At 47.4% G+C, this 25,092-nt stretch overlaps 1 protein-coding gene across 1 annotated transcript in view; it reads right to left on the bottom strand.

Annotated features, from left to right (window-relative positions):
- Window positions 1-25,092, bottom strand: part of LOC135370355 (neprilysin-1-like) — a 101,231-nt gene that overhangs the window by 66,970 nt on the left and 9,169 nt on the right. The window contains exons 2-7 of the mRNA XM_064604090.1: window positions 20,293-20,404; window positions 20,127-20,183; window positions 14,561-14,722; window positions 12,272-12,358; window positions 7,693-7,898; window positions 100-303 (exon numbers count right to left, since the gene is read on the bottom strand). Of these exons, the coding sequence (XP_064460160.1) occupies window positions 100-303; window positions 7,693-7,898; window positions 12,272-12,358; window positions 14,561-14,722; window positions 20,127-20,183; window positions 20,293-20,395 (819 nt within the window). The 5' untranslated portion in view covers window positions 20,396-20,404. The remainder of the gene's footprint in view (window positions 1-99; window positions 304-7,692; window positions 7,899-12,271; window positions 12,359-14,560; window positions 14,723-20,126; window positions 20,184-20,292; window positions 20,405-25,092) is intronic.

Below are 25,092 nucleotides of genomic sequence, written 5' to 3' on the forward strand. Positions count from 1 at the left end.
GACGCACGTTAAACGGAAGTGTTTGTCCTTGACTATTGAGCGCTACTTAATCTGGAATATTAAATGCTCAGGAAATCGTTACACAAGATGCTTACTTACATCTGAGATGTTCTTTTCAAATCTGATGACGTCCAGTACAATCTTCGCCACATCATGCACACTTGCGTTTAAGTGGAATGCATATATAGAGTTTGAGATAAGCTTGATGTATGCCATGGTAGCTGGAGAGAGTTTACTTGTTCCGTTCCGCAGAGCCATCATAGGTTCATCGTGTAATCCCGTTACACTTACAGGGGGATCCAGCTGCAGAAAGAAACGGCACAAAAAACAACCACTAAACCAGCAAGCAAGCAACCGCAAGGTATGTGTGCTTGTAGCTAAATGTACACGTTTCTCATTTTTCTTTTCTTGACTTCGAAGGCTTCTGTTCTTCTAATGCACTGGCTTCATATGCACACCTCATGACGACATAAGACCCAAGCAACTGTTGAGGTACAGCTTCCTGCAGCGTTAACTTGAACGCGGCTACAGCTGACGGAGCAATTGGAGAGCCACCCTATCGGCGTTTAGTAGAACTAGAGAGAAAGAGAAAGAGAGAAGCGTCCTCCTCCTCCCGATAACCCTCCTCCGCGCATTGCGAGCGGAGCGTCTTCTTCCTTTAAAACCAGGTCCCCCAAACTCACCTCGGAAAAGCGTGCAACTAAGAAGGCCGCCACTAGATACCCCACTGTTGCCGTTCCGGATCACTTCAGCGCGCTAAGTTTAGCGGCAAAATGTTTTTGTTGTTTCTGCGAATGAATCTAGCCTTTATATGTCCAAATAAAACGCGTATAACAACTTTCTGTGTCGTGTTTCACTTTTTGGTCCCGTTTTTAAACGTGTTGAGCGATCGGAAGGATTTAGTGCACGGCTGCGTGCATCACATAGCGTACCTGTCGTACCAGGCGCCGCCACTGGCGCCGCAGGCGCAGTCGTCCATTTCTCCTTCGGTGACTTGGCCTGGCTTGGACTGTGCTTCAACTGGATCTTTAGCGCGCTACAATCAAACGCAAGCCAACGTCTGGTAACAATGGGGTGTCTAAGGGCGGCCTCCAGCATTGCACGCATCGGGATAGGAACAAATACATGGGAAAATGGCGACCTTGGGGGACCTGTTTAAAACACCTCTAAGCACGAGTGGGATAGCCCGCAACGCTCTCTCCCTATAGTTCTACTTAACGCCGATAGGGGGGTTCTCCAACTGCTCCGCCAGCTGCCGCCGCGTTAAAGTTAACGTTGCAGCAAACTGTACAGTCTACAAAATACAATTTCCTGTCCCGTGACCTTCAATCGTCGGTGGTCAGGTCACCGACAGTGTTCTTGTCACAGCCTGCGCCGCGGATATACTGTGGACAGCACCGTGTCAGGCTGCGCCGCACCTACGACGTAGCACGCCGACATTGTTGTTGCTGCGACCGTTGCGCGTTAACCTCGTCAACATCCTGAAGCGGGACTTCTCTGCGTTGGGACAAGTCACTAGCGAGCGGCTGTGCTATTCACATCCCTCTGCTCGTGTCGTTGATAGACATGTCATCGGGGCATGCGCTCCTCCCCACAACTTGTACAGTCTCATAAGGTGTGTAGTTAGAAAATTGGCGAATGTTTTGACGAAATGACTGCGTTGCTTTGCTGTGCGTACTGTACCTTTCTGTACAGTAGGCATACAGCGGTTTTGTTGCCCACACATGAGTGGATGCCTCACTGTTGTAACTAGTGCTGCTGCTGCTGCTGTCTTGTTGTAAATAGTATAGGTGGAATGTTTTGCTGTTGTATTTCGCTGGCAGAGAGGTTGCCTCTCCTGAATTGTATATATAGCCTTACTCGTCCTGGCTTGCGTTTCTCGTACACTCTTAAGTCGGTCACCTGTAACAAAACTGAACATGACTGAGGACGCAAAGGGACGAGGGCGACACACACGGAGGCGTTCAACTAGCAACTGAATTTTATTTGGACAAACAACCCTAGTCAGGAAAGTCCCGGGCTACCTTGTCCCTGCGCGTTCTCATGCATATTCAGTCCCAGCCAACACGCTCTACACATTCCCGCACTCCTACCACACTCTACCTCACCACACTACCACACTCTCGGAAAAAAGGGTGTGAAAAGGTGGTAACTTCTATGATTGCCACCCAGGTCAGCATAGCGTCTGATAAAGGGTGTAATTGGGTGGTAAAAGCAATTATTATATATCCAAATTGCTATAAAAAGACGTACGCCCCCCTCGCACACCGAATCAGAAGTTGTAACCCTGCCATTCGTGGGAGAGAGTGAGGTAGCAGGTAGAACTTTGCAACCTTTTAGGCACAACACATGCGGCAAATATTACCTCCCGACAGGTATAACTGCTCCACCCTTTGTTCTGAGGGTGTAGAAGAGTGCAGCGATGGTTCCCTGCAGTTCAACATATTTCTGGCTCAGGATGGGGCTGTGGTCAGCGCCTCCTTCTAGCAGTTCACGCGGCTTTGATAAGGGCGGATGTGCTTTATAGCCTTCCAATCCTGCAAAGGATTTCCACAACATCATTAAATACCCTTCGGACTCCGTTTGCTCGAAGCCTCCGTCGCTGCCTTGGAGTTCCGAGAATGGCTTAAATACGGCAAGTCCTGCCCGAAGCTGGTGAACTCCTGGTTGAGGTTCAACGTTGACGGGCTCAGCACTTCCTACGTTTGCGTGCGCACATTCCCCGTCACTCGCTCCTCAGGAAAATTCTATACCGCACTGAGCGCGACTTCTCTCGAGTAGAGCAGAGGACACGCCAGAGCATCACTGGCTTCGTAGCTAAAGACGTAACACCATCGGAAGCCCCCGGTCTCTGACGGTACCACCCACCTTCGTAAGTCTTTCGAACCTTCTGGAACGAAGAGATCAGGTTCCCCCTCAAGTCCTTCGAGTCCATTTTCATGCTCTAGTAGACGAGAAGTTCTCTACGTCTCCAGCAGCATATACCGATGGCGCATCCAGAAACGAAAAGTCCGCTTCGGCATTCGTCATACCATCGGAAGGCGTAGCACAAGGACGACGAATTTCGCACCCAACCTCATCAACAGCTGCGGAACTCTATGCCATCCTTTTCTTTCTGCAGTCCATCGTTGATTTTTCCCCGCCGAAAACGGCAGTCTTCACTGACTCAAAAACTCCACTTCAAGCTATTAAAAATTCTGGCATACGAGGCTCACCCGCACCCCTAGTGAGGGATGTTCTAATGGCTTACCATCCTGTGTACGCATAGCAGGACACAGGCTGGTTCTCTAGTTGATTCCAGCCCGTTGTGGTGTCGCGCGGAATGAACCTGCCGACAGTGCCGCGGAAGCGGCTCTTTCATCTCGGAGACGGAGGAGTATTGCGCTGCTGAGAAGAGACCGCCGTTTCATTCATTTTCGACGCCTTGTAACATCCCTGGCTTCCCGCCAATTGATAACTGAGACTCTCCCCCCATTTATGCTGAGCAGAGTTGATCTAACGTTCGCGTTCCGCATGCCACGATACACCTCTCTCTTCAAGATGCTACATTAATTCATCGGGTGCGACTCGATGTGGCTTTCACAGCTCACTGGCGTTACTGCTTGGGACAGGTTGACTCTCCTAGCTGCTGTCACTGTGCTGCTCTAGAAGATCTAGAGCGCATTCTTCTTCATTGCCCACACTACCAACCTTCACGAGCCATACTCTCCGGGTCCCTTAATCTCCTCGACTCTCGCCCCCTCTCTCTCACAAAATTGCTTGGTCCCTGGCCCAATCCAGTCCACCAACGCTCTGCCCTCAAAGCTCTCTTCACCTTTCTCGATACCATAGGACATAGATCCACATTGTGAAGGGGCTCATTATTTCATTCCCCGCATCACCACCAGCAAAGCGGAAGAGTATCGCCCCTTGCGATGAGACTCTCCATTTATGATCCCACAATCAAGTTGTTGTTGTATATGCGTTTTTACCTCTAAAAGTAAAAGGCGTAAAAACTAACGTAAAAACTATGACAAGGTAACTATTGTAACCGAGAATTGACACGGCATTGCACAACGTCGCGTAAAACCGATGTGGTTAGTTGTGAAGATTGAGAGTATGCCGAAAATACGCAGAAATTAATTCACAAATCTGCCCTTCACTTGCACTGTCTATACGCCATAATCTTTGTGCACAGAGGTTTATGAAATCGGGTATGACTATGACCTCCTCTACTTATGTTCAACATCAAGCTACTTCGTCTCGCTGAAGAAACCTGAAAGCCATAGGCGCCGACTGCGGGGGGGGCGCGGGGGCCCTTGCCCCCCCGGAACATGAACTAGGGGGGGCGCCGCCTCCCCTGGGAAGTCCCGCTAAGAGACTGACACCAACCTTTGGGGCTCGGCGCGCCCGGGTCAAAAGAGCGAAGAGACACCAACCCCAAAAATGCATCTTGCAATTTGTAAAATATGTATCCGCCCACTCATTATCACAGTAGAAAGTGAGGCGAAGAAACACAGAGGATGACACAACACATAGCCTGAATTTCGCCCAAAGCAATCAGATCAATGAAACGAAGCAGTCGGAAAGGTACCAGCAGTTGCCAGTGAGGTGTAACGGTAGAATCTTCGGAACGCATATCCGTTGGGAGCGGGTTCAACTCCCGCTGCTCCATTTCATTGACCATATTCATAATATTGCGCGCATTTCGGGTCAAACACCGAGAATTCAATGCATCTTTTTTCCTTTTGCAGTCAGTTTTCAAAGGCGTAATGCCTTCAGTTGTGCACATGTTCACTGTTTACGTTCTCTCTGTGTTTTTTTTCTTTTTTCTGTTCTTCCTCCCGCCAGAGTGTGTGATTCTTCAGCTTTAGTTTTGTGTTCTTCATTTTTATTTCCCTTTTCTTTCCTTCTTTTTGTTTTCTTTTGCATTCTTTTTTCTTTGCTTTTTTTGTCTTCCCCATTTCACTCTTTTTTTGGAATAACACACCGACATCCATCTGGCTTACCTTTCTTTTTTTCTTAATAAACATATCCCCCCCCCCCCCCCGCCAGAGTACTTATTTCGCGGTGCGCCCTTGCCCCCCCCCCCCCCCCTGGGAAAATGAAAACTCTCCGCCTCTGCTGAAAGCACTCCGCCGACACAATGCACACACAGCCGTGATAACCGTTACCCGTTTACGACTAACAGTCTGTTCTGCGGGGGGGGGGGGGATATGTTTATTAAGAAAAAGAAAGGAAAGGCTGTTCTGCGGGTCACATCGAGTGCATTGTGATCGTGTAACTCTTGCGGGTGATCATGCCGCTGTCTGTAACCTCTGGGCACCAGAGAGTTTCGAGTAAGCTCGTTACCCATTATGTACCACTCTTAATCTGGTAACCGTAAACGTTACGTATAAAAAGCCGTAACTTCTAGCATAAAAGGTACTCTTTCCTCTTCGAAAGGTTACAGTCCTATACAGCAGGAGTTATCCGTTTTCAGAGGTAACGTGAGAAATGACCGTTTTAAGAATGTACCTTTTACTTTTAGATGTAAAAACGCATATATATTCTTTACCTCTACTAGAAGTGACCGTTCTAAGAGTGTAGTTGCTGTTAGTTTTGCTATAAATATTTGGTTGAATGTTTGGTCGTTGTACTTGGCCGGTTACATGTTCTGAGCTGTGTATAGTCTTATTCATACTGGTTTTGTGTTCTCGTCGTCACCCTTATGTGCGTGTCAATGCTAGGGTTCAGATCCCGGGATCCCGAAGACCCGGGATTTCGGGATACCAAATTTCGGCTTTTTTGACAACCCGGCTACTCCAGACGGGAACAGTGAACAGTGGACAGTCGCTGCGAATCAATAAAAGGCAAGAAGAGCAAAACACACCATTCCATGTATTCACATAAGCGCATTCCCCAGAATATCCAGTGGAGAATGAGAAAAACGTCATCGATTTTAGCTGCCGCGTTAGTACAATTGCTGAACGCCATATCTTATCGTGCACCACTAACTGCGGGAAATGTCTTGGGGCGTAGAAGATATTCCGTAGCAGACAACAAGAAGAAACGCATTTCATTGCAAAGTCGACATTGCGTCACGATACGAATGCTCAATAGAATACGCAGGTTTTGCCCCGTGAGCAGTTTGTTTTTATTCTTTTTTTTTGCTTTTTTCCACTACAATGTTCCGTGGGAATGACAGAAGACACACGAACTATATCGCAATTTGTGATAGTATGGTTCTGCAAGTGGATATGGTCCGGCCCGGGACCCCAAGATCCACAATCCAAAATCCCCAAATTGTAGAAACGGCTCGGGACTCCGGACTCTAATTAGTACCACGTACGTCATATTAAATTTTCCTCTAACACGAAGCTTTGTCACCATGTTCCGGTCACCTGTTCCTCCCGGGATCCTTACGTTCCTCAGCTCCTGTCTACGGCGACGCACGTTTTTCTCCGCCATGTTGACGCCCGCAAGCCCCTCCAGCAGCCATATTCTGGTCCTCATCTTGTGACATACTTTACGCGGACAAACACTAGACCATATTTGTCAACGACAAGGGCACCGACGTGAGCATCGACAGGCTCAAGCCTGCTTTCACGGAACCCTCAGACCTGTCGCGTTTGTGTCTTTCCTTTTCCCTTCACATCCCGCTCCGTCCCGATACCAATATATACCATGCCAATTCCATTCTCATGGAATCGTTATTAGAACTACCATCCTACGTGTCGGATCGTGTCGATCAACGAAAGAAGATTAAGACTGTAAAAGAGTAAGACAGTCACACAGTATCATTCATTTCTACCATCTACTATTAAAGGGTGGAATGACCTGCCTCCTTCAATCATAAACATTAATGACGCTGTGTATTTTCGTAGTGCAGTATGCGCATATATGCTGTAAAATTTATTTATTTAGTCCTCCCTGTGTTGATCTTATCACTGTTTTTGATAGTGCTATTTACAGGTTATTATTGATCGAATCTATCACATTATTTTTACTGTTCTTTCCCTTTTTTGTTCTTTTTTTTTGCAATTAGCATGTTATTGTTATGTTATGTGTTATCGTGCCCAATCTCCTCTGTAATGCTCCCAAGAGCCTTCAGGGTTGCAATAAATAAATAAATACCCACCCAGCACCCCAGTATCCGCCCAGAAGCACGCCTCTTGGGCTCATCGCTCCTGCCCGAGTCTGGCGCCCTTTGCAGAAATCAATAGAAGCCACCCCAGCGCCACGAGTCACGTGTCCAGCAACTTTTTTGCCGAACCGATGTTCTATGCTGAGTAAATCAGTTCGATCCAGTCAAGTCAAGTGTGGTTTTCACTTCTCTGACTGAGCTCCATAAGGAACTATCGGGTGCTATTCTCAAAAAGGAGCAATGAGGCGACACCGAAACCTTGTTGTACATGAGAGAACTGATGTTCTGAGGCTGGAACAACATACAAAGGACAAATAGCTTATTTCAATTGGTGTATAGTTAATTTGTTATATAGTTATACAAATGGCTAGCTTAGCGCAATTGGTAGAGCCCTGGCCAAATGATGTGGGTTCGAGTCCTACAGCTGGCTGACCTCTCTCAGTGACTTCCATCTGTCATCTTTCATCAAACCAAGGCTGTATTAGTCACCCTCTCCATATAACCTTAAGTTTCGGCGCATCTGATATTTTAAATCCGTAGTGTGTCGAAAAAAGGGGTCAGGTATCTTCGGCAAAGGATCTACTCACGCTAAGTACGACGAGACTCGAATTCTCAGGATCCCTCTGTACGTCAACCGAGAGTAGAACCCTTATGTCCGCCTCTAACAAAATCCTTGCAGTAATATCAGTCCAGTTGGGGGTGCTGTTTGTGGGAGTCCATATGGGCCACGTTTCCAGCCCAACATTTCGCATCAGTTGGCGCAAAACTCCAAAGCTATCTCTGACACTGGCCGCTGGAAATATAAGAAACATTCGTGCGTCATACAGCACAACCGAAAAGCTAGAAAAATGCGGTGAATACACGGACACGAAGCCACCACTTCCAAGCAGTGTTATACCTTGCGGCGGCGCTATACCGTATCCGCTACCAGCGAGTTTTAGTATGCCGTGCACTGTCGCTTTTGCGTACGTAAGGGATGAGGGATAGCGTGGCGGTTCCGCGCAATGCGCAAACATTCTGCACGTGCGCTGAATGACCAACGCTATTCCTTACGCACGCAAAAGCAATAGCGTACGATGTTATTAAAACTTACTATTGTTCGTGCGTGCGCCAGAGCCAGGCTTGCGGAGTTGCCACTCCGGAGTTGGAATGATTCCGGAATCATTCCAGATTTATCAGAGCCTGGAATGGAATTGGAATGGAATGGCGGAAGCTGTCCTAGGAATGGAATGGAATTAGGCGTTTTCTTTTTCTTTTTTTTTTGTAGGCGGAATGGTATTGGAATGGACCGGTCTGGGTGCCACATGGTCAAAGGCGCAATAACCTTGTCTCTTTGCTTTTTCCGTGCTGGGCAATGTCAATCTCCTCTATAGAACTGCTGGGCTACCCAGCACGATTACCGGTCCTTTTTCTTTCATTCGTTGAATTAAAGGAATGGAATGGGGTTGCCAAGCCATTCCAAGAGTGGGAATTGGCCGTACCTTTTCATTCCGTGAAATTGAAAGGAATGGAATTATCGCAAATATCCATTCCTCCGAATGGAATTGAAATGGTATGGGTGATCCCATTCCGCAACCCTGGCCAGAGCCACCAAACCTATCCTTTATGTACACAAAGAGATAGGATACGATGCCCTAAAACACACTATTTTCAGTGGCGGAGTAGCGACCCCGCTACATTTAACATTTCTAGCGGAAAAAGCACTTCCTTGTTGGAATCCGAAGACGCCTCGGGCAGATTGGGAGTTTTAGGTAATCGTAAGCGCCTTCCGATTCCGACACCGTATGGCTGTTAGTAAATGAGATACCAGCAACATGACGTCAGAACCGTCATGACACACCTTCCGATCTACTAAAACCCGCTAACTGTCCATGTGTTTCTTCATGTTCCGTTACGGTTTTCGATAAATAATCGTGGATATCGTGGGTACCGAATTCTGTCTGTCTCAAGATTGCAGTGCACCGTTTAATAGCTTAGAGTTAGAGCACGTTTCAATTCAGGTGACACTTTCCCGGTTGTCTCTACCCGATTGTTGATTTCCGCATTAGTTACCAAATTTTGAAACTGCAGTGGCCCTACACTGTTAAAACAGAACTTCACCACGTAGCACGCTCCTAGCCAACTATAATTCCGAATGATATCATTCTGTCTCCTGATTTGTTCAAAACAGGGGGAAGGCGCCTATTTGGGACAAGCATAATGTTGCATAATGTAAAACCCCGAGATTAGGGAACACGAAAGGACAGACACAACACGAAGTCTCAACTTCGTGTTGTGTCTGTCCTTCCATGTTCCCTACACTGTTAAAACAGAACTTCACCGCATAGCACGCTCCTAGCCAACCATCATTCCGAATGATATCATTCTGTGTCCTCATTTGTTCAAAACAGGGGGGAGGCGCCTATCGGGGACAGAGTAACTTGTCCCAGATAGGCGCCTCCCCCCTGTTTTGAACAAATCGATGCACAGAATGATATCATTCGGAATGATGGTTGGCTAGGAGCGTGCTATGCGATGAAGTTCTGTTTTAACAGTCTACACTCTTAAAAATGAACTTCACCGCATAGCACGCTCCTAGCCAACCATCATCTCAAATGATATCGTTATCTGCCCTGATTTGTCGAAAACGGGAGGCGTACGTCTTTTTTGTGACACTTATGCTGTTCATAATTGTCACAAAAAGGCGTACGCCTCCCGTTTTCGACAAATCAGGGCAGATAACGATACCATTTGAGATGATGGTTGGCTAGGAGCGTGCTATGTGGTGAAGTTCTGTTTTAACAGTGCAGGGGCGTAAATTCCCCTTTTCCACAAAAGAGGACCATAAGGAGGATAGCGGTGTTTCGCAGCCTAGTTTTCCGGTGCATAGCCCTTGTAATGCACACTGGTAATACGTACTTTTATGTGGGGAGGCAACTATGATCAGTATAGTGTACCGTGATCAAACGTGCTCGTAAGAAATTACGTTTCGCAACGTTAGAAGTGAGGGGTACAGCATGGTTCACACTATAGTGCGTTCTGCTGCGTGCGGGCGCCTGCGTGCGTATGCGTGCGTAGTAAGCAATCCGTTCCGCTGTTCACATACCTGCGTCCGAATGCGTGCGCCACCAAACCGTAAGCCAATGAGCGCCGAGCGGGATTCCACTTCGGTGGCCGCCATGTTGAAAACACTCTCGCAGAGAGAAACCTACTGCGCACGCTCGGAAGGCGGCCTCGCGATTCGCTGCGTGCGTCGGAAAAGGTTGAGCTCGGGTGAACTCCTCGCGTTCTGCTGCGGGAGGTTGCGCACGTATCTGTTGTCACGGTACCCAGCGCCCGCACGCATCCTCACGCAGCAGAACGCACTAGTGTGAACCATGCTTACCGGTTCCTCTGTACCTGCAACACTCTATTCCCCGAAAATTGGAGCATCCTTCTCAAATGAACTGATTAGGCGAATTGGCAGAGTTTAATAGGTCGCTTCGGAGCACTGTATTGGAAGCAGCCATTCGGTAAGATGATGAACAAGTTCTAAAATAATTGGTAGTAAATTTACACATACGATGAGTTCGCCTACGCTGGTGAGCAAGTTCCAGCTGATGTGGGTGGCCTAGTTTTCGTTCGGTTATGGGTGGGCGAGTTGAAGACGCCGCGCTCTCAGAAATATTTCCTTTTTTTTTACGACATCCGTTTTCAGGGCCCTATGGGGTGTTTCAGTTAAATCCCCGGGCTAAATAATTCGTTAACAGGTGCAGCAATCGAAGAACGGTCTGTTTTACAAGTTTCTGTCCGATACCACCTACAAGCTGCGCACCGTGTGAGTGAGTGGGGGGCGCTCATTATTTAAATAAAAATTCAAATGAGTTTCGTGAAAAAAAATTAACTTCTAAAGCAGGGTGCTATCGGCATTAAAATGGGTACTACCCCTTTTGGGACCTTCAGTGGACACGTCTTAGAGAAAAATCTGCCGCCGAAACGGGTCATTTGTTGCAGTAATTAGTTGGTTTCAGTTTAGATATTTTTGTCGCGGCGAAGCGCAAAAGGACGTAATTCATTGGTGTAATTCATTGGTGGATAAGGGAGTGAAAGAGCGTCCTTTTGCGCTTCACTGCGACCAATCGCGACAAAATATGTAAACCGAAACCAACTAATTACTGCAACAAATGACCCGCTTCGGTGGCAGATTTTTCTCTAAAACGTGTCCACTGAAGGTCCCAAAAGGGGTAGTACCCATTTTAATGCCGATAGCACACTGCTTTAGAAGTTAAGTTTTTTCACGAAACTCATTTGAATTTTTATTTAAATAATAAGTGCCTCCCACTCATCCACACGGTGCGCAGCTTGCAGGTGGTATCGGATAGGTACTTGTAAACAAGGAAGTTCTTCGATTGGTGCACCCGTTCGCGAATTATTTAGCCCGGGGATTTAACTGAAACACCCCGATAGGCCCTTTTTATATGGTGCACAAAACACGCTACGAAAATGATACTGCTCACGTGGGCATTCGCAGGTGACACAAGAATGAGACCATTACATTGCTATTTATTAATGGAACCTCTGTATCCAATAAGGTGATAAGTCAATTTATCCCCTTTTCACTATTTTTGCTGCAAGGACATCTACATACGAGAATTTATCTGCCAAAGAAAATTTAGAACCGCATTGCAATTTATTGGCCCGCTACAGGAGGGTAAGAAACGGGAAATGCACGTGTGTCAATGGGACGGACAATCAGATCAGGCCCCTTTTCTCGGTTTTGGGATTTTTCGACTTATCCCCTTATTGCACACAGAGCTTCAATGAGAAATAGAAGTTGTTTCTTCACTGTCGAACATACTCTACGAAATCCGTGAAACAGGATTTCGGTCATTCATTCACTCACTGATCAATTGAGTGATTCATTCACTTGAGCATACAAGGTTTATGCAAGTGAGCTGATTAAGCTATCCGTATTAAACATATCCCTTAGTTTTGGGTGAAGACAAGGGTAGGAACACATAAACGTACAACATAGTCCTGTCCTGTATTGTACGTTTGTTTGTTCCTCACCTTGTCTTTTACTATCTGTTCGTCCTCTAACATGTCCCAAACTGAAGGATATGCTGCCTACGTTAGGATGGACCTGCCTCGAAACGAGACACCGGCTGTTTCTTAGTCAACACTAGAAAAATACAACCAGACACATACTTCGGTTCATGCAGTTCCGGTAGGCAGTGACCACCTTGTCGGTAATATTCTTCCGGTCACTTCCGACCACATACCGCCCCAGGATTTCTGCGCAACAAGGAAGAAAAACCGACAGGATTTTGTCAGTCCCATCAGCGATTACAGTTGTTCCGCACCAGCCTCTGCTGCCAAAACCAGGTCCCCCAAACTCACCTCGAAAAAGCGTGCAACGAAGAAGGCCGCCACTAGATACCCCACTGTTGCCGTTCCGGATCACTTCAGCGCGCTAAGTTTAGCGGCAAAATGTTTTTGTTGTTTCTGCGAATGAATATAGTCTTTATATGTCCAAATAAAACGCGTATAACAACTTTCTCTGTCGTGTTTCACTTTTTGGTCCCGTTTTTAAACGTGTTGAGCGATCGGAAGGATCTAGTGCACGGCTGCGTGCATCACATAGCGTACCTGTCGTACCAGGCGCCGCAGGCGCTGCAGTCGTCCATTTCTCCTTCGGTGACTTGGCCTGGCTTGGATTGTGCTTCAACTGGATCTTTAGCGCGCTACAATCCACGCAAGCCAACGTCTGGTAACAATGGGGTATCTAAGGGCGGCCTCCGGCATTGCACGCATCGGGATAGGAACAAATACATGGGAAAATGGCGACCTTGGGGGACCTGGCCAAAACGAACACCTTTGGACATCTGACGGACACTAGGTTTTGGGCCTATTGCACGACGTTTGGGGGCGCTCTGAACCGTATTCTGCAGCGCCACCTGTGGTCGTGTAGCCGGACGTTTGTCCGTACACAGGCGTATGTATCGCTTGCACAACGGCTCTGAAACATCGTGGCGCAATGATTTCCACAAAAGAGATTACGTTTCCGATACAGCGGTAAAGCAGTGACCACTTTGAACACGGCCGTCTACCGTGGACGCTCTGCACATAAGCAGGAAGTTGTGGCGCTGTCGTCTACGGGGGAAACTTTTGTGCAACAGGTCCATGCCGGCAGGTGGCACACAGTGCCATCGATGTCAACTCATAACTGTTGCAAGTAGTCTCTGTACTTGAAGTACCTGCGTGATAGTCACGTTAATTTCGGAAGCTGGAACGCCTCAAAGCCGTACATGTCAGGAAATGTTCAAGATCGAGAGTTGAGGCTTGCAACGGAAGCGCAACAAAACTTGCAGAACATATTCACCGCCTCTGTTGCAACATGTGTGTACTTTTTTCTGACGCCAAACCCAACCCACGCGTTTACACATTCTTAGGGCGATAGCACCGCATGTGAGATTAACCTGGATGGCAAGAACGTACAACTCCACAAGCAATCTACCTTCGATGATATGCCGACACCCGTTCTCACAGTTTTTAGTCATGAACAGAGCATCAGACCGAACCGGAACCGAAAACCGGAAAGAACCCTTATTTTTTTCTGGAACCGAGCCTGGGAAAAAGCCGTCACCATTTTGGAGCTGAACCGGAATCGAACTGGTTTAGAAAATTTCGGTTACCGTTTCACTGGTTTCAGAGCATCGACAGTTCGCGACTGACCGTTTTCATCTTACCTAACTCACGTGCACCGACTGCTTTCAAAACTGGTTCATGCGACATTCTTTTTTTTTTTTTTTTTTAACTCGAGTCTCCAATACAAGCGGAATGGCATAGCTGGACGCCCGCATCGATGGGGTTAACGTTTGGCTGGATGCTGATGATTGATAATTAGGGGTTTACGTCGCGATACAACTGAGATCATGAGCGACGCCACAGCGGTCGGTCTGTGGATTGCTTTAGACTGGATGCTGGAGACAGTGCGTTGCTGGCCCTTTATAGTTTCGTTTTCCTGTGGACGCTCATTCTTGTCACAACTTTGCGGCTAGCACGTTGGAAAAATAGGGAAGCTCATGCCTGAATCGTTTGTAAAGTAAAAAGGCCATCTCGTTCAAGGTCGTTTGGGGGAACGACAGAGTCTGTACTAATATAAAATTGCTGGCTGTCTTACAGTTACGCTACGACATGCGAAGAGAACAGGGGCGGGTCCAGGATTTTTCTGAGAGGGGGGTCCAGCCTTGTCCAGCTGGCAGATACAAGATCTAGGCCAATCAAACACTATGTGAAGACAGAAATTGAGGAGCAAGTCAGGACATCCTGACCTCCCCTCTGGATCCATAACTGGAAGAGAAAGCAACTTTCCTACCGTTTATTTTAGGGCATATACCTTGTGCAATGAACCGGTCTAGAGCATCTTGAACTGGTTCGGAACCGATATGTGTGTTCTCATGGAGCTGAACCGGAACCGGAACGATGACCACTTACTTCGGATGTCCAACTGGACTTGCTCTTCGATGTTGTCCATGACACCGGAACGAATCCTGTCATCTGGCACTGGGTGGTGACGCATCCAATTTCCGCACACGTGGCTGTAGAAGTCATCGCACGGATGTGTACTGTGATTCAACAGTTTCCGTATCAATCGAGCTATATGGCAAGAAACGAAGCAAAGTGAATGTCATATGCGAGCGAGCTGGTGAATAGCTAATGTTGGCTATATACATATATCCCTCCGTTAGGGGAAAAGAAGAGAATACTGTCCTATATGCTGGTCGTTTGCGTTATGTCCATTTGTCTTTACTCAAAAAATGTGGGATACGCTGTAAACGTCAAGTATACATGCCTTTTTGCACCGCTTCCGGTTTGGGGCCAAAACGACTTCCGGATTCACAGCAAACACGCTCTGCACTCTTAAAAATGAACTTCACCGCATAGCACGCTCTGCGCCAACCATAATCTCGAATGATATCGTTATCTGCCCTGATTTGTTGAAAACGGGGGGCGTACGCCATTTCTGTGACAGTTATGCTGTTCATAATTGTCACAAAAAAGGCGTACGCCTACCGTTTCCATCAAATGAGGGTAGATAACGATATCATTCGAGATAATGGTTGGCTAGGAGCGTGCTATGTGGTGAAGTTCATTTCTAAGAGTGTGCGCCAACCACACTGCCTATTGATACAGTTATCGCTTCTGATTTGAGGCGAGAGGGGGTCGTATACGCCTTTTATGACAATTAAAATTGCTAAATTCAACAAATCAGGAAAGTGAAAGATATCATTCTGCATGGCGGCTGGTTCCGAGAGTCCTTAGTCGCGGAAGAACCGGTAGTCTTCGAGGCACCGCAAGTTGTGGCGGGGGCTTGTTTATGTTTACCCGAGAATGTCATGGATAGGGGTATAGCTGTCTGACACCAAAGAAGTGACACTTGTGCGATGAAGGAAAAAATACACAGTCCACGATGAAAGATGAAAGTCACTGAAAAGGTTAGCCAGCTGTAGGGATCGAACCCACATCTTCTGGACTGCCGGTCCAGGGCTCTACCAATTGAGCTAAGCTAACACGCCTCTCCAGCGACTTTCGGGGTGCGTCATCTGAAGGGACGACAAACCAGCCACTCACTCTCACTCACCCTCCTTTCACTCTTACATTTTTGCTCACTCATACACACATTCATACGACGGAAATCGACGCAAGCGGCACCTGTTGAACAAGAGATAAACTGATGTTCTGAGGCGTTGATTTCTTAGGCAATTTGAGGCTTTCTTTGTACCTGTCCCCTCTTGTTGTTCCAGCCTCAGAACATCAGTTTATCTCTTGTACACAGTCCAGTCTGGTAGTAGTGGGAACTAGAGCCCTCCACGGGCCCGGGCCCCGACCCGCGGGCCGAGCCGGGCTTGTTATTGGCTGTGTGCTCCGGGCCGGGCCGAGCCCGGGCCGTTAAAATACGCCACCACCGTGGGCAGGGCCGGGCCCGGGCCGACTAATATGTTTCCGAGAGTCAGGCCCGGCCGGGCCACGCAGCTAATTCCACACAATGGAGATGCATTAGTTCATATCATCATGCGCTTGCGTCATTCCTGTGCATATTTTGCAAAGACAAGCAAGGGATACTGCATTAGGCATATGATTCGACCCTCTAGAACATTCTGAAAGCCACTTTACATTGCTCCTCATGAAATTTCACAATCACTTGGCAAAGCTTGGTGAGAGGGGCATGGACTAGGAGAAGGAGTTTGTCGACAGCATCCTCTACCTCCGCAAAATCTTGACAGTGTAACGATAAAGCCCATGCCCGCGTACCTTCTGGATTTTATTTGGTCTGGTGCGGTTATGGTGTTAAACCGACATCACTTGTATGTTTGTCTTCTCTCCTTATAAATTAACTGATAAATTTGTTTGAGAATTGCCAGAAAGGCGTACGTCGCGGCTGGAAATACTATGCCGGGATCTACTCGCCGGGTCACCGGGCCGGGCCGGGTCGGGCCGCATAAAAATATGAAGGTCCGGGCCCGGGTCGGGTCGGGCCAGGAAAACTCGGCCCGTGCAGGGCTCTAGTGGGAACACAATAAGCCCAGAGAATGAAGCACTCTTTGAAATTAAACTTTGAAGGAGGTAAGAACTCCTATATGCATGTATTTGGTTACTGGTTTAATAGATGTAATATTGTTCTTCTACGCTTCGTAATTCTAGTTACAATCTATTGTTCAATTCCTCTCCTTCGCGACTTGTACAGCATTAATACAAAAACGCACTCTCTTTCGTATTCGGGCTGAAAGGGTTTAGCCAGCTGTAGGAGTCTCAATTAGCTTAGCTCAATTGGTAGAGCCCTGGACCGGCAATCCAGAAGATGTGGGTTCGACTCCTACAGCTGGCTAACCTTTTCAGTGACTTTCATCTTTCATCGTTAATTTCTTAGGTAAATTGAGGATTTGTATGTATTTGTTCCTTCTATGTTGTTCCGGCCTCGGAACATCAGTTCTCTCATGTTCAACAGTTGCCGCCTGCGTCGATCCCGTCGTATGAATGTCTGTATGAGTGAGCAAAAATGTAAGAGTGAAAGGATGATGAGTGAGAGAGAGTGGCTGGTTTGTCCCTTCAGATGACGCACCATGGAAGTCGCTGAGAAGGCGTGTTAGCTTAGCTCAATTGGTAGAGCCCTGGACCGGCAATCCAGAAGATGTGGGTTCGACTCCTACAGCTGGCTAACCTTTTCAGTGACTTTCTATCCTCGAATTCCACAAAAAATGAAAACAGAACACCAACCCACCCGTCAGCAACCAGAACATTAAAAACCCAAACCCATGGGCGATTGGGTAGAACGATCTGCCCTGACTCCCAGCGGGAGCGCGAGACCTTGCAGCACGGAATGCATGCAAACGATCACCGCCCGTTTACCATAGAAAGGTGCTGGGCCCATCGTCCAGATAGCGTTCGTATGCACCAAGGTATCCGTCACCTTTGGGATTTCCTGTCATCAACAGGCCTTTCCACCCTGCTTTGATCACCTGAATTCTCGTCTACATTATCATCTCTCATCATCTACAAATGGTACTGGGGCAGCGTCCAGCCTGCTGGCCGTTATCAGCCTCACCTCATCATCGTATCTTTACGTGTGTGTGTGTTTAGTAAGTACTACCGTAATTTCATGCGTATAAGCCGCAATCGCAGATAAGCGGCAAGCAATACGGTGGTGCAGATATAAAATCAATTCCGGGATCGGCATGGTGCATAACCAAGGACAGTTCCAGCACGGTTGTAGTGTTCTACTAAGAATGGATTGTGCCCTTGTTGCGTGCTTTTTCTGAATGGACGGGTCAGTGGTCTTCCCGAAGACATTAATCACTGTCACCCGTTTAGTTAAAGCCGCATGGGGAAGGTTAGTCTACTCGAATGTGAAGGCACCCTGTTATGTATTGTTCGTGCATTGGCGGGGCCGTGCTGTTCCGGAGACACTGTCGGCCCTTTCGTTAAAAACGGGGTATGGGGAAAATACCCCGGAAAATACTCATCAGATTAGCCGCACCGGCGGACAAGCCGCAGAGCGCAGGCAAAAAAAAAAAAAAAGGAAACGTGCGCATAAGCCGCGGCTGATGCGCGTGAAATTACGGTATTAGACACTTCCTTTATGTCGGCGAGCGTCGCCTGGCAGGATTGTCGCCGTCTCGTGTTCCATTACGAAAAATAACGAACGCGCAATGTAACTTTGTCTAATCTGGAGCCACTAAATCAGTGTGCACTGCACTGAACGATTGCAATACACTCTTAAAAATTAACTTCACCGCATAGCACGCTCTTAGCCAACCATTATCACAAATGATATCGTTATCTGCCCTGATTTGTTGAAAACGGGAGGCGTACGCCTTTTCTGTGACAATTATGAACAGCATAAGTGTCACAAAAAAGGCGTACGCCTCCCGTTTTCAACAAATCACGGCAGATAACGATATCATTCGAGATTATGGTTGGCTAAGAGCGTGCTATGTGGTGGAGTTCATTTTTAAGAGTGTAAACTTCGCTTTAGCGGATACCAATAAGCGACGCAAGTCCAACCGAAGGAAAGGAAACCAGCAGAGCCGCCCGAAGGTACTACCCAAATGTTAACACGTGGCTGGTAGAGGGTGCTCCCGCGGCTGCAGAAACTCCATTGCAAGGAGAAGATATAGGCTGGTTTGGGGCTTTTAAGAGTTTCTTTTCCGCTCTTTTTTTTTTCTTTTTCTTTTACCTGATTGGCTTACGCTAGTACATGTCATCCCGGGTGACATTGGCATGTATCTGATGGGATGGACCGCATGCGCTGCGCAACTTCCGTACCTTCTCCCCCTCAACCTTTTCCTTTTTCTTTTCTTTTTACCAGCTCCCGTGGCATAGTGGTTAGGATGATCGCCTTCCACGCCGAGACTGGGAGGTGACACGGGTTCGAATCCTGTCATCGGCTGTGCTGTCTGAGGTTTTCCCTGGGTTTTCCAAAGACTTTCCAGACGAATGCCGGCACAGTTCCCCTTGAAGTCGGCCCAGGGCACATACTAACCCCCCTGTCCCCCACTCCTTCCTGCTGTCCTCTCTCCACCTGTCCATATCTGTACGGCGCTCATAGCCGCAGTTGCTTCGCAGTGCTAACACGGAATAAAAAAAACCTTTTTTCTTCTTCTCCGTTCGTCTGACGAAGAGCGTTCGCCTCGAAACGTCACGTCTCCCCCTTTTTCAATGTTTACCCCTTTCATATTCTGCGTACCTTCCTCTGTTTTTTCTGTGGATGCGTACCCGGCAGCACTTTTACCTTGGGATAGCGTACGCGTGCATAAAGGGGCACTACGGACTAAATCTCGCGTCTCCAGAACCCTACCAAAATTATGTTGCCGAAATTTTCTTGTCTCACTTTACAATCCTGCAAAATGCTTTTGGCTCTACGTGACGAGAAATTGCTAGACGTGGCTAGAGAAATTTAATTTTTATGTTTGAGAACTGTGACGTCATGTTAGGCTCCGACGGAGCGCCCGGCTCTCATCTGGCAATGTTGTTGCACTCCGCGTTCTTCGGGGGGCTCGCTCTTGGCACTCCGTTAGCGGAGCCCCACGTGACATATCATACGACCGCTCCGACCTTCGAGGAAACACAAAAGAGGGAGAAGGCATCTCTCCCATTTTTCTCTCTTTCGATCAGCGTCACGTGACTTCTCCACCACGGGACCCTCCCCGGACACAGGCGCCGTTGCTAGGAAACGCGTACCATCTCCAGAACACGACATCGTTGCAATTTATGGGCTTATGATTACGTCACCCGCTCCTTGCGTCATCGAAACTTGTGGAGGCTCAGCAGATCTTCAAAAATTGACAGAAATGCAAAGCGTTGAACTTTCGCATACAGAATCATCGACGCGCCTTCTTCTCGTGGATTAAATAAAATAAACGCTGTTTTTCGAGTCGGTGTAGCACTTTAATAGGACCATAATCAGACATAAATGTCTCTGCTGTACTTGTATATCACCAGCGATGCCCCATGAAGCACTGGTCAACAAATGAACGCTAATAGCAGCTGACGATCATTTTACCTCTCTTGTGGCAGGCCTCGGTTGTACATGTCTCTTGATCTGTGTCGCAGGGCATGTCTGCATGAATAAAATGAACATTGGTGTCGTAAAATACTCAATGCCGAAGAATTGCTGCAGGAACTAACAAAAAAAAACAATTCCTAATTCCACCCAAGGACTCCCTTACCGTTGTATGCTGGTGTAGCTGAAAAACTCTGACTTGTTTTCAGAATGATGCATATCGCAGCAAGCGTAAGCACGTATGAGCCATCGCACCTGTGCCTGTTCATGCTGTGGATCTGCAGGCACAGAGAAAATACGAATCTCTCCTCGAAGTTCCCAGAAAAAAAAAACATCAAGATGCTGCCACGGAATTTTAGAGAAAAATCAATCAAAGAAAAAGAACTTCACACCCCTGGACTGGAGTGTGATTTTATACACACAGTACCTTTAGAAAAGGAAAAAACGAAATTGTGAGCGATATCTTAAACAGAACACCATTCTTCAGGTGAGGAATAAATGAAACGCGTTGATGACAGCAGTGCTGGTAGCGGAACATGCTGACATCGTTTTGATAACGGAAGACAGTATGACAAAGTACTTTGTTTCTCTGTTAAGTGCCAGCTTTTTCACGTTCTACATTCCAACAAATTCCATGCTGTGAGGAGTACGGCGCTTGTTATGTTATGTTAACGTCGTGAACAGAGTGAACCCTCCGTAGCTCTTATTCTGAATAGGTGAAGTTTGCAGATTCGTTACGGCATTTGCATTTCACGACATCTGCGTTTCATCGTCACGACACATTTAGACCAGCGGTATGGACGAGCGGGTTAAGGCGTCCCACTAATTGGTGGGTAGCCAAGGTCGTGCTGAAGACTGGGAGGTGGTGGGTTCGAATCCTACCACAGGTTGTGCTCTCTGAGGTTTTCCCTGCGTTTTTCGAAGACTCTCCAGACGAATGTCGGCGCAGTTCCCCCGAAGTCGGCCCAGGTCGCATACTAGCCCCATGTCCCCCACTCCTTCCTGCTGTTCTCTCTCGGTTTGTCCACACCTGTACGCCGCTCATAGCTACAGTTGTCTCGCGGCGTTAACACTGAATTTAAACAAAATAATATAAGACGTGTCGAGGACAACATCCGACGAAAATTCAGCGGTTGCAAGGCTGGCGCGAATCGAACTGACACCCTTCTGATTTCCCGTCAGATGAGCTACCATTAAACTGCGCCGATATATTTTGCCAATAATGGCAAGTTTATTTACACGCTGGGTACACTAATACCCCTATCACACGGGATGATTTAGTGTCATTTTCGTGGAGTGCACACCAACTAGCGAATGTCACTTTCACTACGTACTTGCTACACGGCTTAAGGCGGACTCGTGCGGTCTAGTTAACGTTCGCTTCCGGAGGGAGTTCAGTGCACCGTAGCAAAATTGCTTTTTTCGCTTTGCTCTTCTCCCGCACTCTAAGGAAGTAATATAATCGGCGCCAGCTTGCAGGACATGATAGCAAACGACAAAGCCGTTATTTTCATTCGCAGGGATCTGGAAAACTGCAGTAAGCTTGTCAAATTTGTTGATTGCAATCAATTCCCCGACTGTTACTGTGGGGAATGACATCATTTTGATCCAAATATCGCGGGCGGGCGGGCCGAGAGAAGCGACTTTGTGGCATTTCCCATAGACTCCCATGTATTGAAAATTTAACAAACTTCAATTCACCAAAATTGGGCGGATCGCATCAGGCCTTCAAATATATGTCATTCCCGAGAGGGGAACAGCCCTGTACCTGTTTCGTGTAGAAATTTAGCGAGGTTTACGAAAACCTGCGAACAAAAATTACTCATAGACGTTTTAAGAAGTGAGTCCACCTTAAGCAAGTGTCACTTATGTAATGATGGCAATTACGATAGATAAGAATAAACGGAATGCCTTCCTCAGAATGTTTTTCTTTGATTTAGAAACACTTCCTGTAAATCTTCTTCACACATTAAACAAATTAACCTCAAACATGTGCCACAAGAAAAATGGCCGCCGCCGGGTCGCCGTGACCGCGAATTTCTCACAGGCTATTAACGAGAGTAATGAAATGTTTTTTTTTTTTTTTCACGGTTTCACACTCTACTTAAAAAAATAAACACGCTGCTGAAAATACTTGTTTAAAAATATTGTGGTGTCGGGACCCCTCGCTTTTTCTCCATATTTTTACCTGTGCCACAAAGCCTGCCGTCGAGATACACACTTTGTCAGCCGAAGACAAGTGAAGTGAGTTTGGGAGACTCACTAAATCGTTAGTGCACTTTCTGCCGTGTGTCACTAAAAGACACCGTGTGACAGCACACGAATGACACTAAGTAAGAGTGAATGACACTAGGTAAGTAAAGTCTAAGTACAAGTACTAAGTACAAGTGCCATTCGCTGAAAGTGACGCTAAATTAGTCCGTCTAACAGGGGTATTATGTTCACATGTACACGCAGCCCACGGGCTCGTACGCCATGCACAACAGGGACTCCTAGAGGCATCCTTTGGTGGAGACACACTAACCAGGTGTGCTTTATATTGGCAGGTTGGATATAACTGTCCGGTCCTCCTCTTAATCCCCCCCTCCCTCCAACAGCGCAGAAAGCATCCTACGAAATGTACACCATGACTCTACAATTAGGCAATCACCATTCGGCGTTCTCCACCCAAAATGATCACTACGCTCGCGCGTGCTCCAGTTGAACCATACAGTGGCTCGCCCAAGTAAGGTTGCCTACTCCAGTTTAAATTACCGAATTGTGAATGTGCGCTGTGCCAGTGTTCCAACCAGGCACTCCCAACCACACTCGCCCCACAAACATTCGAAAAGTGCTCGAGAAATATGAGCACCACGAACTTTTGGTCGCGCCAAAGCTACGTCATCTGTGCATGCCAAAGCTCTAACCTCAAGACCGTGGAGGCAAAGACCCCTTAGGCTACACTGAGGGCAACGACAACAACTGTATTTTGAGATTATCAATGGGGAGTTTCATCGCCACCGAGGGCAGTCCTATATAGCGGTTCGGAGATGGTGAAGAGTAGTGTAGAAAGAAGAAAGAATCTGCTTTTACAGATCTGCTACAGCTGGCAAGAGGGACGTCCAGGTAACATCGACGAGTAGCAGTCTGCACACACAGATACATAGACTATTTTGGCAGAAACTCACCGACACAAACAACACGTATTAGGGGAAATATAACGTGGATGACACTGTGAAAGGCTCTTCTAGATCCAACTACGACGGAACATGCAGTATGCATGTTCGAAAATAGACCTCCTACCACATGTCTGGCACTCCCCAACGTCGATGGGGACTGACTTCGAAACGGGCAGGTAGAACTTCGTTTGCGAGGATTTCATAGTCGACGTTGGCAAACAATGCCCATGCGTAGTTTTCTACCTTCTTGCCTTTTTCACTGTCCGCCTCCTTTGGAATAACAACAGTGAACATTGAACCGAACAAGTAGGCAAGACACTCCACTCGGGTGCTTCGCTGTACACTGGGGCTAATATCGGATCTAGTCGTAGATGAAAAACCCTCATCTCGTCATCATACGAGGGGCGCTCCTAAAGTATTATCGCCGCCAAAAAAATGGGAATCGTGGCACAGCACTGGCTGCAACACAAGCCCACGTTCCTGTGGTCACGGTACACTACAAAGTGTAGTGATGGGCAAAATTACTCTTTTTATTGAATCGATTCATTTGATTCAGTTCGTTTTAGTGATTCGTTCAGTGACGTCACGACACCACGTGACGCGATGATGTCACCAAGTCACGTGACCGGAGACCTCATATTTGTTATAAAGAAAGGGTTCAGGAGAAGAGAGGCGCGCTTCCGGCAGCCGCACGTTGCTGTGGCTATCCCTGCTTATTATGACATACTCACTATGAGCACGGCATTCAAGAGAAATAAAGAAACACGAAGTAAAAAAGCGGACGTACACAGAACAGTTTAGTTTTTAATTCCCCACGTGCACATTGAGCTTTCATCGACTCAGCTACACTTGCTTTCACGCCCTCGTCATATACCAGTATGCCAGTATTGTATCACGCAGTAACCGAGAATCTGGACAGGCCACCACTGACGCCCAGTAAATCAGAAAATAAACATCGAATCCGTTAACATCGAATTCCCAAATGCCTACTCACGTTCACACTTCACAGCTAACTGGCACGACCGCCCTGCCTTCCACCATATGCATGAAAATTCAGTCCGCTCACCGGCACAAACGCGTCGCTAAGAGCCCGGCAGATCACAGAGGATGGCACACGTCTAGGAAACCCAACCTCGAACTTCAGCCTGGGACGCTGTGACTATGAGCAAACAACAAGTCCCTCACAAGGAGCACGGCAGCGGTTGCACCCCTTCTTGAACCGAAGCGCCAGGGCTGCAACCGTTATTAAGACCGCTCAATGCATCCATGCCGAATCCAATGCCGAATGCATCCATCCCCAGTGAATGATCAGCCGAGGAACACCAAAAAGGAGCAAACCAATTCAAACCCCGTTCCCACCCACACGATTAGGAGTGGCCAGACCATTCCGTGGCGAAGCGAGAACGAACAGTCCCCAGTGTAACACGAAGAGAGTGAATCGCACGATAACTCAGCGAGCCAAACAGATAATTATTTCCCCGCGAACGGCGCGAAGCGAACTGATTAGAAAACGAGTCAGTGAGCTACACGAGCACAGCGCACAACCCAACCACCAAACCGACTTCCACGCGAATGGATTACTCAATGAATCGGTAAGCCGCACAAGCACAAGCATAGAAAGATTCTCCCTGGAACTCGAACGGTCCGAAGCGAGCGGGCTGCTACATTAATCAGTGATATAAAACCAGGGTGTCGGAGCGAACCGAAAACCGGAACTGAAAACCGAAAAAAACGCTATTTTGGTGCGAACCGGAACGGAATCGAAACCGTATACGTTTTTTTTCGCTCAGGAGGGAAACCGAAAAATA

This window comes from Ornithodoros turicata, chromosome 10 (assembly GCF_037126465.1).
Source record: "Ornithodoros turicata isolate Travis chromosome 10, ASM3712646v1, whole genome shotgun sequence".
Taxonomy (NCBI): Eukaryota; Metazoa; Arthropoda; class Arachnida; order Ixodida; family Argasidae; genus Ornithodoros; species Ornithodoros turicata.